General features: G+C 40.9%; 1 protein-coding gene across 1 annotated transcript in view; it reads right to left on the bottom strand.

Moving 5' to 3' along the window:
* Window positions 1–4,525: 4,525 nt before the first annotated feature.
* The window catches only part of LOC143297120 (ras GTPase-activating protein 1-like), a 41,996-nt gene continuing 31,780 nt past the window's right edge, over window positions 4,526–14,741 (bottom strand). Inside the window, exons 17-24 of the mRNA XM_076609294.1 lie at window positions 14,069–14,211; window positions 11,249–11,364; window positions 10,303–10,389; window positions 9,051–9,118; window positions 8,492–8,580; window positions 5,893–5,970; window positions 5,134–5,259; window positions 4,526–4,600 (exon numbers count right to left, since the gene is read on the bottom strand). Of these exons, the coding sequence (XP_076465409.1) occupies window positions 4,526–4,600; window positions 5,134–5,259; window positions 5,893–5,970; window positions 8,492–8,580; window positions 9,051–9,118; window positions 10,303–10,389; window positions 11,249–11,364; window positions 14,069–14,211 (782 nt within the window). The remainder of the gene's footprint in view (window positions 4,601–5,133; window positions 5,260–5,892; window positions 5,971–8,491; window positions 8,581–9,050; window positions 9,119–10,302; window positions 10,390–11,248; window positions 11,365–14,068; window positions 14,212–14,741) is intronic.

Genomic DNA, 14,741 nt, shown 5'->3' on the forward strand with positions numbered 1-14,741 from the left:
GAGGGCAACTCAAATCCTTGGTGCAAAAAAGAAAACAACTCAGTAACAATGCCCACCTGTCAAGTCCAGAAAAAAAAAAGGCAAAAATATTAAATGCTTCCTGGAAGTATTTGTGAATGGACCAGCAAGGCAGAAAACAAAGGGAGAGACGACAGAAAAGACTGGAAAAGGCCACAGAGAAAGACAGTGGTAGAAAAGAGGACATTTCTAGCACAGAATTTCTAGAATGTGAGGACAGTATTTTTTCATACTGGACACTATTTACTTTTGTACAATCAGTCGACTGCAGAGCCTTCAGCTGATTCTTTCGTGCACAAGTGATCAGACATACTTGTGACCAGTTGGCGTAATGCTGAAAACAAAGCGCACATCTTACAGTATTGCATTTCAATGGGAGGTGATCATCTTGAAGTTCAGTTAACTACTTTTCTTAACAGTTAAAAAAACAACAAAAAAAAACAACACCCTGAAAATGGAGTACGACTGCCTACATGGTGGGATTAAAAAAGGTCATACATGTAAAAACCCACTCGCGCATGTGAGTGAACATGAGTCGCAACCCATGAATGAATAAATGAACAAAAACAAACAAACCCCCCCAAAAAATTTTAAGCAAGAAAAGAAATAACAACATGCAACAATGTGTAAAATACAAATGACAAAGCAGCTGACACACTTCCACCTTCAGTGGACCAGACAGTAGTGTTTCAACCTTCACCTTGAACATGTCTGAAGATGCTTGCTGACTTTTCTTAACTCTTTCCGGACGAAGGAATGCTCACGCATTCCTACACAAAACGTATTCGGTTTCGGACGAAGGAATGGAATAGCATTCTCCGAAAGTAAAATTCCATCATGCGCTGTACACGTGATTTTGTGATTAGCCAAGCAGAGTGCGCTATTCTGGGTCACTCCACAATCGAATAGTATGATTGGTTAGTCTATGATGTGTGGCCTGTCTCGCACACACGCTGACAAAGTCACTGACCGGTCGTCTGCTCGCGTGCCAGCCTGTCAGCAAAGCGGGCTCTTCTCAAAATGTTGTGAAGCGAACAAGGCAGTGACGGCAATGTTTTTGGGTTGCCGAAGTACTTGAAATGCTACAAACTGAAGGGTCGGACATTGAAGAGGTGGATGATGACGAAGAAGAAAGCGAATTTAATGCAGAAAGCGAGCATGGGTATGGTGATTCGGGGTGAAAAATTGGCAGTATTTTCTACACATGGCAAAACTGTAAAAATAAGATGGGAAATTTGATTTTTTTTATATGTAATAGCTCAACACGTAATAAACCAGTTCTGAAAGTTTCATTTTCTTACACAGTATTTTGTATTTTTTGTAATTTTTTTCCAAACCCATACAAATGGGCCGTCTGTGGGGAAAAGCAAGGGAGAAAACTTGTCGTCCCGAGTGAGTTAACGGACTCTGCGAGTTCTGATTTATCACATGACAACGAGGAGTCTGACTTAAAAGTGAAGAAGTCTTCTCATTTCTTTTCTTCTTTTTACATCAGTGGAAACAGATTTGAAGGTTCGTGTCACCATACATTTCATTCATCCATGGGCTGCAACTTCCAAAGTTATTTTTTTGGGTTTCACCAGGTCAATTATAACTTGACCATGCATAATACATGAGCGTGCCTTATTCTATGATTTTTCTCGAATTTTTCTTTAATTCAGGGGATGTGCTCTTGTCAACATTTTGCTGGGCAATAACTCCTTTTTATGTATATGCACACGGGCCAAATAAGCACACAAAATCATTATCATTGTTGCTTATAGCCCAGCTGACCACGCAGGATCATATCTGGGCTGAAAACAGTCAATGTAGATCCTGTAGAACGTGAAAAAAAAAAAAAACCTAAACAAAAAAAACTATATATATATATGGAAAAGAGAAATTAGACATAAGTACAGTCACATTCATGCACATAAAACATGGACATGCATCTAGGGTTGACCATTCCATCTTTTTTTCATCAGAGGATGAAAAAACCTACGAAACAACCTGAACCCAAACAAATAAGAGTACACAAAATTGTTTGTAACAGGCATACAAAAAACAAACAAAGTGGAGGGCAACTAACGTCCCAGGTGCAGAAAAAAAAAAAAAAAAAAAAGAGAAAAGAAAGCAACATGGTAAGAATGCCCAATTATCGAGTCCAGAAAAAGACCAAAGGTATTAACAACTTCCAAGGGGGGGGGGAAAAAGGGTGAAAGGATGAGCAATCATGAAAATTCAAAAGAGATGACAGAAATAAAAAATAAGTGGAAACAGCCACACAGAAAGACGACGATGGAAAAGATAACATTTCCAGCACATTATTTCCAAAAGGTGCGGATACTATTTATACCTAAAGAACCTTGAGCATCACCACATCCCCCATCAACATTCTGCAGTAATTCCTTTGTATGTATACGCATACAGATCAAATGAGCACATGAAAGATTATGTAATCCTTGCCAGCATTTGTAAGGAACAGGAACACACCCAGTAATACCCACGGTGCCCCTGCTCCCCAAACCTGAAAAAAACACACCCAAAAAACAAAAACACACACACAAAAAAAAAACCCAGTAGAACAAGGCAACAAGGAGTGTACATCTCAAAGCTGACTTATACAGGGAGAAACCCATGTGTGTTTGAGTTGCATGAGAGAGAAAGCTCTCTCAGGGCTCCAGTTCTCCTGTATTCACCTAAGCTATCAGGCAGGCCAAAATTTGGTGACAAGACTAAACGCATTCTGGTTAGCAGTATGTAGGAAACAATCTGCATGTTTCTGCAGTTCTTTGACAAAAGTGAATCTGATTTAAATCCTGACCTGATAATGTTATTAAATCAAAATTGTCATTCTCTGACAAGAGTAATCTGAATCCTAACCTGATGATGTTACTATCAAAATTATCATCCCAAAATCAGTGGTGTACTCTGCCAACCATCATACCAGACGATACTTCATTGTACTCAATTATGCTTGTATATGCAGTAATACTTTTTTTTCTTCTCTTTTGTATATGTTTTGAACTGATACAGCACATATATTCCTCCGTAATACATACAGAGAGAAAGTGGAATCCAAAAGAGCAATCATTGCAGTTTTGTTTGATATCTCTATTTTGATTGAGCATGTTATTTGTAATGTTTAGTGCAAGCAATCAATAGTTGCTGAGTGTTTAGCAATCAATTGTTGTTCAACTGTGTTAAATGTATAGAATCAAACAACAGTTGTTTCCACTATGTTTAGAAGCAACTCACGTTGTAACAGATCAGGTGATCAGAAGAAACGTCAGAACTGAAGCTTAATACACAGTAGCTGAATACTGTTACTTGTAAACTTCACATCAGCAGCCAAGCTGTGTTGTGAAAATACTGGTAGCATTTGTAGGGAAAAAGACAAAACTGGTTGTATGCACTTTAGTTTGACCCCTGAAGTATGATTTCTCTTTAATGATATGAATAGTCCAACGGCAGGTATATTTACTCCCTAACCACTACCTGGTTAAGATTTTTATTGCACTCAGTTCGGAAATACCCATCGTTGCTTCATGATGTGTTTGATTTTATGCCTGTTTACCAATTTATTTTTCTTTAATTCCCAACCCGAGAAAAATTCACCAGCAGTGCAGTTTGAGTGTTGACTATCACCCAAACTGGCATGCCTCAACTGAGCTACCTGAATGCAAAAAGCCCTAAAATATAACTTGTCCATGATGGACAAATTTCCTCATACACATACCTGCTTGCTTCCTTTAAACAGCAGCCACGACAACAGTGTCCAAGCAGGGATGTTCAGTTGAAACATAATGCAGCAGACTGTAAATCTGAATGAAAATACAACCCATGCTTCAGTGATCAACAAAAAAGAAAAAAACAAAAACAACAAAACATGCATAGTCAAGATCATCCAAGCACTGTGTGGACACCTTTCTGTCTCTTGTCACCAGTTGTTTTAGATCATCATGTGGACGTTAACTTGTCAGCAGTTCTACATCTGCATGATGAAATAACATGCGGCTGCAGTCCATGTGTGATCCTCATGTAGCGGCACATTACAACAGCAGTTCTCCTTCAGCATCCACCCTTTCAGCGACCACCTGGGGTAACAGACAGCTTGTCGTTTGAAGGGTGGAGGGGTTACCGTCGACTGAGCAGCTTCACTTCCATTTTTCAACAGTGTGAGGCAGACAAGAACCATTGGAGGCATTTACCTGGCTGTTGCATAAAGCTTGTGTGTTGATAGCACCTGCAGTGTTCCCAGAGTGGTGACAGAGCATGCGTGACAAGGTCTGTGGTACAGCTGGGGACTTCCCCTCTAGAACAATCACCCGTACATGTATACAAAACAAGTCTAGTTGAGGTCCCTCAGTTTGACCCTAGGCACATGGTGCGCGGTAGCGTCTCTAGATTGCCACTAGAAGTCGTTGACATAGGTGTGAGTAACATTGCACCAGAGATGAACCACCAAGTGGGTCACAGTCTCTCCCTACTCCCTCCTTGACGGCTGGGACGAGTCCTGTGCTGTGTGTCATGTGTCGCCCATGTACTGCTTTTTGTGATTCGTCAACACCTCCGTCACTGCCACCAGCCGCTTCAGGGAGGGCTGCACACAGCACAGTACACCACCACTCAGTGTGACCACAACACAACATGCTACTGCCGCTGTCACCACCACAGAAAAATTAAACAGTTAAAGCCCCTTGTGAACAGGGGACATAACAGCCATGTAAAAAAAAACAAAAAAACAAAACAAGACTGACACTGCTTTAGCTCAAGGGGGGAGGCTGCAAGAGCGATCATAACAGTTGGGGTAAATTCTGAACACTGGGCAAACATAGCATTGCTGAGGTGGCTTATGCAACCCAGCCAAAAGGACAAGGAAAATACAGAAACAGAGTATGGTGAGGAGCTATTTTTCTCTCTCCTTGAACATACACTTTTACAATTACCCACATACTGCATTCACTGATCTATCACTCTACAGACATTGTTAACACCACATGAGTTCACCCACTGTGTTCACTTTTCAACATTTTTAACTGGCATTTCCTATCAATTATCAATGTTGAACAGTCCAGATCAGCTGGGGTCAGTATTGTATCCAAAGTGCAGAACAAAGAAATGCCTCTGATTTACCTGTCGATCGGACAGGTCCTTCAGTTCCCCAATGTGAGAGACGCACAGGTGGTGGATGACTGCCAGCTCCCGTGCCGTGTCACTGGGCGACAAGGCTCCCATGCTTGTGCGTGGTTCAGAGACACACTGTCAACAACAGTTTACCTTATCATAGGACTTCACAATGAGTATGGTTATAGTTTGTTTGCCATCCCCTTCGTGAGGGGCCAAGGCCTTAAGTAAAAAAAAAGCACACTGTCCTTTCTTTCACATTACAACAAAGTTCAGATAATTTTTTCAACAATGGTTCTTCTTCTTCTGCGTTCACTCGTATGCACACGAGTGGGCTTTTACATTTATGACCGTTTTTACCCCGCCATGTAGGCAGCCATACTCCGTTTTCGGGGGTGTGCATGCTGGGTATGTTCTTGTTTCCATAACCCACCGAACGCTGACATGGATTACAGGATCTTTAACGTGCGTATTTGATCTTCTGCTTGCATATACACACGAAGGGGGTTCAGGCACTAGCAGGTCTGCACATATGTTGACCTGGGAGATCGTAAAAATCTCAGATTGACAGTCCAACGCTTTAACCACTCGGCTATTGCGCCCGTCTTCAATAATGGTTAATCAGTATACATATACACACTTCTCCACGCATGATTGTCTTCTTCTCTATACTTCTACTAAAGTGTATTTCCACATGTTAAAATAAGAAAAAAAATACCTCCAGAAACAGGATTAGACGTAAAAAAATTTTTTTTAAAAGATACTCACAGACAGTTCATCCAAAAAGGTCACCATTCGGTCTCTGTTCTTTCTGATGAAGGGATGCACAGCTTCCATGAACGTTTCCTGCAATCACAAAACAGCAATTCTCTTTCACCCTACCCATGCATCGCAGGTCGTAAACAACTTGGACTTTTTCTAAATTTTTTAAATCATTTTTGCTGTACCATCAACGTGTTTCTAATTCCAGGAAATCTTCTGTCTACTTTCGGTTTCTCTGCATAGGCGGATAGTAGTTTGCACATGACAGGAATGTCAGACCCCTGCCGGAGTCTGCACTAGTGGGTCACGGTTAAGTATGTGTAATTAAACTGTTTTTCTTCATTTCAGGATATCTTTAAAAAGTCACAAACCAGGTTTGTAAATACATATTCCTGATGTTTTATGGATAAAAACAAAAAAATCTTTTACAATTTTATGTAAAACTAATGTTTCAACCTGTGGAGCACAGAAATGTGCATTGCCTCTGTGAACAATATGGGTCCACTCTGACCCTCACAGCACAGGAATGGTTAACAACTTGTGCTCCTGTGCATTTTGGGTCTTATCCTCACAAACATAATGCTAAGGCACGCTTAAACATAAATGGAAATTATACATACTTAATTGTACAAACTTCACAAAAGTTGTTTCTTTTAAAAACCTGAAGCAGTCTACAAGTGTTCCTGAAGTGAATGCAGTCAACACACACAGGCCACAAATAAGTACTCACACACACCACACATTAAAAAGTTATCGTTTTTTTTAAAAAGGTACATAACTGATCGATTAATTGATATGGATACTTATACAGCATCTATCCTCGGTTGAAGACAAAGCCCTAAGCGCTTTAAAAATGACAAAGACAAGACATTTTCTTATAAAAAAAAACAAAATAAAGAAAAACCAACCAGTTCAACAGAGGAGAGAGAGAAAGGGAAGGAGAGAGAGGGGATCACAGGCAGTGACAGACACTGCGTGTCCATGCAGAGAGAAAGTATCTAAACATCTTTCTTCACTGTCCCGTCGTGAAATAGCTCTTACCCGACACACTGTCACACATCTTATTCGGAGATTGATTTCAAATGGATCATTGCTAATCAATGATTTCTAATCACTGCAGCAAAATTTCTTTTTTCAAAGCTCCAACTGAACATTCCTGTAGCTGCTGTTTTTTGTACAGCATACTCAGAAATGGCACACAAAAAAAGAAAGAAAATATTTGGAAACTACACTGAATTTCTAAGCAAATCTGCAATTTCGTTATGTCCAAAATGTTGAAATGACAAACAATCCTAAAATTCTTCTTAAAGCTTGCATAAGAAAAGACTAACTCATTCCGGACAAATAGTTTTCTCCCTTGCAGACGACCTGTAGACGACCCATTTGTTAGAGTTAAAGCTTGCATATGAAAAGACTAACTCATTCCGGACAAATAGTTTTCTCCCTTGCAGACTACCTGTAGATGACCCATTTGTTAGAGTTAAAGCTTGCATAAGAAAAGACTAACTCATTCTGGACAAATAGTTTTCTCCCTTGCAGACGACCTGTAGACGACCCATTTGTTAGAGTTAGGGAAAAAATCACAAAAAATACAAAACACAAAGTAACCGAATGAAACTCCCTGTACTGAACCCACTGACCGACGGGCGCAACAGCCGAATGGTTAAAGCGTTGGACTTTCAATCTCAGGGTCCCAGGTTCGAATCTCGGCAACGGCGCCTAGTGGCTAAAGGGTGGAGATTTTTCCGATCTCCCATGTCAACATGTGTGCAGACCTGCTAGTGCCTGAACCCCCTTTGTGTGTACACGCAAGCAAAAGATCAAATACGCACGTTAAAGATCCTGTAATCCATGTCACCGTTCGGTGGGTTATGGAAACAATACCCAGCATGCACACCCCCGAAAGCGGAGTATGGCTGCCTACATGGCGGGGTAAAAACGGTCATACACGTAAAAGCCCACTCATGTACATACGAGTGAACGTGGGAGTTGCAGCCCATGAACACAGAAGAAGAAGAAGAAGAAGACCCACTGACCCCTCTTCTAATGTCGTGTGTACGCCCACCCCCCTCCCTCTCTTCACAGCCCTCAGAAGCTGAGTCACTGTCAGTACCTTCTTGCTGGTAGCTTTCTTCACTGCAGATACTTTATTCAACATCTTCATCATCCTCGCTGATGTTGAAACCTTCAGTTTGAAGCATTTCAATCACTTCAGCAGCAGTAAAAAGCCGCTGTCATGATCTTCTTTGCTCCAAAAATTTCCACTTGTATCGCCTGTGATGCCATTTTCGGTACGTATGCAGATTAGCTTGGTCATGTGGGGTACCAAGGTCAACAGCTGGCCAGCGAGTGTATAGTCATGGAAACCTCGCGAAGAAACTTTCCATTCGACCCTTGACACGTTCGCAATGCCCGGTGTAGCGCTATTTTTATGCTACTCCATGAGGAAAATGTGGACAAATTTTTAATTGTCCAAACCGCTATAGCGTTCTGTCCTTTGTAACTGAATTATATTTATAATAAATCAACCTATATACTGAATTACACACATGTATATGTATCTATCAATTCATTTATTTATAATAAATCATCTTATCTACTTCACCTTAGGACCAGCATCCACCAGGTTTGCCAGCATCTGTAAGACTTTAGCTATCAGCTTCAGTGTTCTGGAGGCTGTTTCCGATGGGTTTTCTGCAGACAATGGGAACAACAGCACAGTTTATGTGACACGATATGTACATGAAAGAAAGCAATACCTGATCACTGGGTGTATTTCACTTCAAACCGATATCTGATCTCTAGGTATATTTAAGTTCATGTTTGTCATGTATATAACAGGGAAGAGAGAAAAAAAAGTGTTATACTGTACATGGCCTTTGTATCAGCACAAATAACAATACATTCCTCTGAACTCAGTAATAAAACACAGTAATCATGATTGCTTAGAATAACTGATGGTTAGCTTTAGTTGTTTTGACACATACACATTTTTGATTAAAAGAAGTTACCTGTCTCTTATTTCATTATTATTACCTCTTTGCATAAAAAGGGTCGTTAATTTTAGCCACCTGAAATAAGTAAATATCAAAAAATACCCTCTGTACAGTTTCCATATTTTATGAGTGCTTCTTCTAACTGCAGTTTACTAAATGGGTACCCACCTGATACAAGGTTGAAGGACTTGGGGTTGACTATTGCTGGACCCAGAAGTCGGAGAAATATGAAACTACTGTGAACAGAAAAAAAGAAGAAAACATCAATGCCTTTATCAATGTCAGAGTGCTACTCTGAATCCAGGACCATCATTAAGGCCAAGCTGCAGAACAAGTAGAAGCAGCAGCAACCACGTCACAACAGAGCAGACCTGTACTACCTGCTGACTTGCTGAGAGCAGGTAGCCATTTTCAGGTTCAGGACAGGCCACAACCACCACCTGAAACACCACCTATACACGAAACGCTGTATCGGCGACACAGAGCAGTGCCCCTGCAGAACAGGCAGCCAGACAACATAACATCTGCTGCAGTCCTGCCCGCTCCACCAAGTGCTCTGAGAGAAAACCTGGCCTGACCCAATTCCAGAGGCCCGGAAGCTCTACGGAGGACTGGAGGACCTGCAATGTACTGCTGCCTTTGTCGAGGAGACGGGGGAATCCATCTGATAAATGACGAACGAGACAACAACAACAACGACGCCATAGACTGAACATGAACACACCATGACAGGTTATTTTGTTAATGGACATTTATTTTCTCAACACGATGAAAAATATAAAAAGCTTTCATTTCAATCTGATCATTATCAAAAACTGTAGCAATGACATTTTTTTTAAAGTCGGTAACTAACATTCTCAAGATTTTCTTGAGCAGTCTTTTTTCTTTTCTTATTTCAATTAAGATCACACTGCTTTAGCCAAGCCAACTGTAAAGGGGGACATTTTATCTGTGTTTGGTAACTAGCATCACTCTACTTCTAGATAAGTTCATCATCACTAGCTGGCTTTGTTTTTTCATCTGGCACATTTTGATACTTTTCAACCCCAAAAGAGGAAATAGTTACATCTGGATATAAAGTATGTGTGCATCTGTGTATGTGTATGTAACCTATGTGTGTGAGGAGTCTGCTTTCATGTGTACCATAAGTATAATCAAATGTTTATTCAACCAGGTGGATCAACATAATCGAAGAGAAAAAAAAATTCACAAATGAAATAAAGCTATGGTAAATCAAATATATTAAAACATATATTTGCATAACAAATCACAGATCCAGAAAGAAAACAAACACCCCTGATTTGACTACTTTCAATTTGATTGTGTTACTCTTTGACAAAAATCCAGCTGATACAATTCTCAGAGGTACAGAAAATTCAACAACATGCAGCCAATGTTATGCACAAACACAAAAACTGACCTCACTACCCTTGTTTTGACCGTATCATCCTCGGGCCATTTGCCACGAGCCTTCCTCTGCAGGCAGAAGCAGATGTGACGCAGCTGCCTGCAAAAACACAACCGTGTGTCAGAAAAGTTTATCTATCTTTGTTGCTGATACCATCATAGCCAAATCAGCCACACAGGCCACACCAGGCTGAAAATCTAAACTAAACAGTGACCACATACAATCTGAAGAAACAAAAAACAAAAATCCCGAAAATAGAAAAAAAACCTTTTGGCACAGGTCAAGTCACAGGCACAAAACCGTAGGATATTTATCTGAAGTTGACAATTCTGTAAAATTTTCACCAGTGGATTAAAAAAAAAAACAACACTAGCCTGAACACAAGCATAACTAAACATAATACAAAAATTATATCAAGTTACAGCAAATCACACATCCCAGGTGCTAAACAGAAAATATAGTAAGATTGCTGAATGGTCCAAGAAGAAAAAATATTCAGGTCTTCCTTGAAAAAAAAACCAAACAAAAAAAACACCAAACAAACAAACACAGGTGAATGGACTAATATGAAAAAAAAAGACCAGAAGAGACAGTAAAGAGAAAGGAAGTCTGGAAACAAAGACAGTGATAGAAAAGATGAAATTTTTGGCACAAAACTTCCAGGTGGGGATATTATTCATCCTCAAAGGGCACCTGGCATTCCCACGGAAGGAACTGTAAAAATAACAATAATAATTAAATAAAATCTTCCCATGGAAGGAAATGTGTCAGAATTAATAAAATAATAATTAAATAACATAAACGAATAAATAAAACCCAGCCAGTTGACAGCCAGAAATGGCAAACCTGACAAATTCCACAGAAAAAAAGTCCATTGCTTGTGTGAGTTGCAAACTCACAAAAAGCAACAAACAAGCAAGCATGCACCATACAACTACCAACACCTGTGCACACTTACAGCGGACAGGAGTCGACAGCTTTGAAGATGTCCTCCAGCATGGTGTTGAGAAGGGACAGCAATGTTTCCGTGTTGGCTTTGGAGTCTGTGGCACCATCCAGTAAGGCAGGGTTCAACTGCAACCAGCATCAAACCACCACTCTGAATCTGGCACACTACTGGGTCCATTTACCTTTCTTTAACTCACTCAGTACGGCCAGTCCTCTCTTCTCCTCTACACAGACCCCTCGGATGTCCAGTGGGTGTCTGAATGACCCAACCTTTAGCTTCCGTCATCAGAATTGTGGTATTCTCTGTCAACATTCACCTCTTCAGTATAAGAGCCTTCCGCTTGCAATATTTTGATGATGGTAATTGGGGTGAAACGCTGTTAACGTCGTCTCTTTTCGTCGTTCGTATGGAGAGAGTTAAGAGAAACAAGAACAAGAAAAAGCCATCATGTAACATATACACTGTGAACAAGGTGAGGGTATGTAAACCTCTTGGCAGCGAAACTATTTCACCACATATCTCACACAAACATTCTGGGATCCAAGTTAAACTGTTTATTCTGAAGTAAGTGACTGTACACTGTTTCTTGTTTCTTTAAATATCCATATTTTTTAATAACACAAGTCAAGGGCTGATGCTCAAACTAAGGCACACAGCTTTAATATTTAACAATTTTGTTTCCTCATTCAAATTTATATGAAACATACTGGTCATACTGTATTTCTTTATATTTGGTATGGAATGGTTGGGATCAAGAAAAGCTCTGCAGTGTGGAGTGAATACTTATCTGTTTTGCATATTTCTTCTGCTGCTGCTATCATGTGTTCAGGACCATCCATTTGCACAATGGCTATGATCCATAACTATCAACTGGATCCACTGCTCTGCAGTAGAGCTCTCTAACTGTCCATTGGCACCATTGGTATGATCCACTGCTATCTATCCATCTGCACCACTTATGATCTACAGCTATCAAACTATCCATTTGCACCACTGTTATGATCCACAGCAAACTATCCACTTGCACCACTGTTATGATCCACTGCTATCTATCCATCTGCACCACTGTTATGATCCACAGCTATCTATCCATCTGCACCACTGTTATGATCCACAGCTAACTATCCACTTGCACCACTGTTATGATCCACAGCTATCTATCCACTTGCACCACTGTTATGATCCACAGCTATCTATCCATCTGCACCACTGTTATGATCCACAGCTAACTATCCATCTGCACCACTGTTATGATCCACAGCTAACTATCCACTTGCACCACTGTTATGATCCACAGCTAACTATCCATCTGCACCACTGTTATGATCCACAGCTATCTATCCATCTGCACCACTGTTATGATCCACAGCTATCTATCATCTGCACCACTGTTATGATCCACAGCTAACTATCCACTTGCACCACTGTTATGATCCACAGCTATCTATCCACTTGCACCACTGTTATGATCCACAGCTATCTATCCATCTGCACCACTGTTATGATCCACAGCTAACTATCCATCTGCACCACTGTTATGATCCACAGCTAACTATCCATCTGCACCACTGTTAACTATCCATCTGCACCACTGTTATGATCCACAGCTAACTATCCATCTGCACCACTGTTATGATCCACAGCTATCTATCCATCTGCACCACTGTTATGATCCACAGCTATCTATCCACTTGCACCACTGTTATGATCCACAGCTATCTATCCACTTGCACCACTGTTATGATCCACAGCTATCTATCCATCTGCACCACTGCTATGATCCACAGCAAACTATCCACTTGCACCACTGTTATGATCCACTGCTATCTATCCATCTGCACCACTTATGATCTACAGCTATCAAACTATCCATTTGCACCACTGTTATGATCCACATCTATATATCCACCGTTATGATCCACAGCTTTTTTTTTTTTTACTCTCTATTTACACCACTGTCATGGTCCACAGCTGTCTAGCTCTCTATTTACACCACCATTATGGTCCACAGCTGTCTAGCTCTCTATTTACACCACCGTTATGGTCCACAGCTGTCTAACTCTCTATTTACACCACTGTTATGATCCACAGCTGTCTAGCTCTCTATTTACACCACCGTTATGATCCACAGCTGTCTAGCTCTCTATTTACACCACTGTTATGATCCACAGCTGTCTAGTTCTCTATTTACACCACCGTTATGGTCCACAGCTGTCTAGCTCTCTATTTACACCACTGTTATGATCCACAGCTGTCTAGCTCTCTATTTACACCAGTTATGATCCACAGCTGTCTAGTTCTCTATTTACACCACTGTTATGATCCACAGCTGTCTAGCTCTCTATTTACACCACCGTTATGGTCCACAGCTGTCTAGCTCTCTATTTACACCACCGTTATGGTCCACAGCTGTCTAGCTCTCTATTTACACCACCATTATGGTCCACAGCTGTCTCTGTATTTACGCCACCGTTATGGTCCACAGCTGTCTAGCTCTCTATTTACACCACCCACAGCTGTCTAGCTCTCTATTTACACCACCGTTATGGCCCACAGCTGTCTAGCTCTCTATTTACACCACTGTTATGATCCACAGCTGTCTAGTTCTCTATTTACACCACTGTTATGATCCACAGCTGTCTAGCTCTCTATTTACACCACTGTTATGATCCACAGCTGTCTAGCTCTCTATTTACACCACCGTTATGATCCACAGCTGTCTAGCTCTCTATTTACACCACTGTTATGATCCACAGCTGTCTACCTCTCTGTTTACACCACCGTTATGATCCACAGCTGTCTAACTGTCCACTTCAGTGCTGTACAGACCTCACAGGAGTGCTTGAGCTCCATGACCCTCTGGACGCCGCGCTGAACGGCCTGTCGCACAAAGTCCGTGGAGGTCATCTTCATGTACTGGTCCATCAGGGTGGTGGCCAGGGTCGTTGCCCGGAACAGGGTGGACACCTCCACTGGAACCATGCAACACTGGGAACATGAATGAGTAGCAGGAAGACACACACACACACACACACACAATTAACAAAAGACATCCAAACAGCAACATTCACTCTGAACACAAATGAGAAGCAGGAACACACACACACACACAGTTAACTCACTCAAGACAAATAGTTTTCTCCCTTGCTTTTCCCTACAGACGACCCATTTGTTAGGGTTAAGAAAAAAAAAAATCACCAAAAATAAAAAACATAATATAACTGAATGAAACTCGCTGTACTCGACCCACTGACCCCTCACCTCACATCGTGTGTTTGACAAACCCCCTCCTTCACAGCCCTCAGAAGCTGAGTCACTGTCAGTAACTTCTTGCTGGTAGCTTTCTTCACTGCAGATGATTTATTCAACGTCTTCATCAACCTCATCGATGTCGGAACCTTCAGTTTGAAGCATTTCAATCACTTCAGCAGCAGTAAAAAGCACCTGTCTATATATAATTTGCTCCAAAAATTTCCATTTGTATCGATGCGACGCCATTTTC

The sequence above is a fragment of the Babylonia areolata genome, chromosome 22 (assembly GCF_041734735.1).
Source record: "Babylonia areolata isolate BAREFJ2019XMU chromosome 22, ASM4173473v1, whole genome shotgun sequence".
Taxonomy (NCBI): domain Eukaryota; kingdom Metazoa; phylum Mollusca; class Gastropoda; order Neogastropoda; family Buccinidae; genus Babylonia; species Babylonia areolata.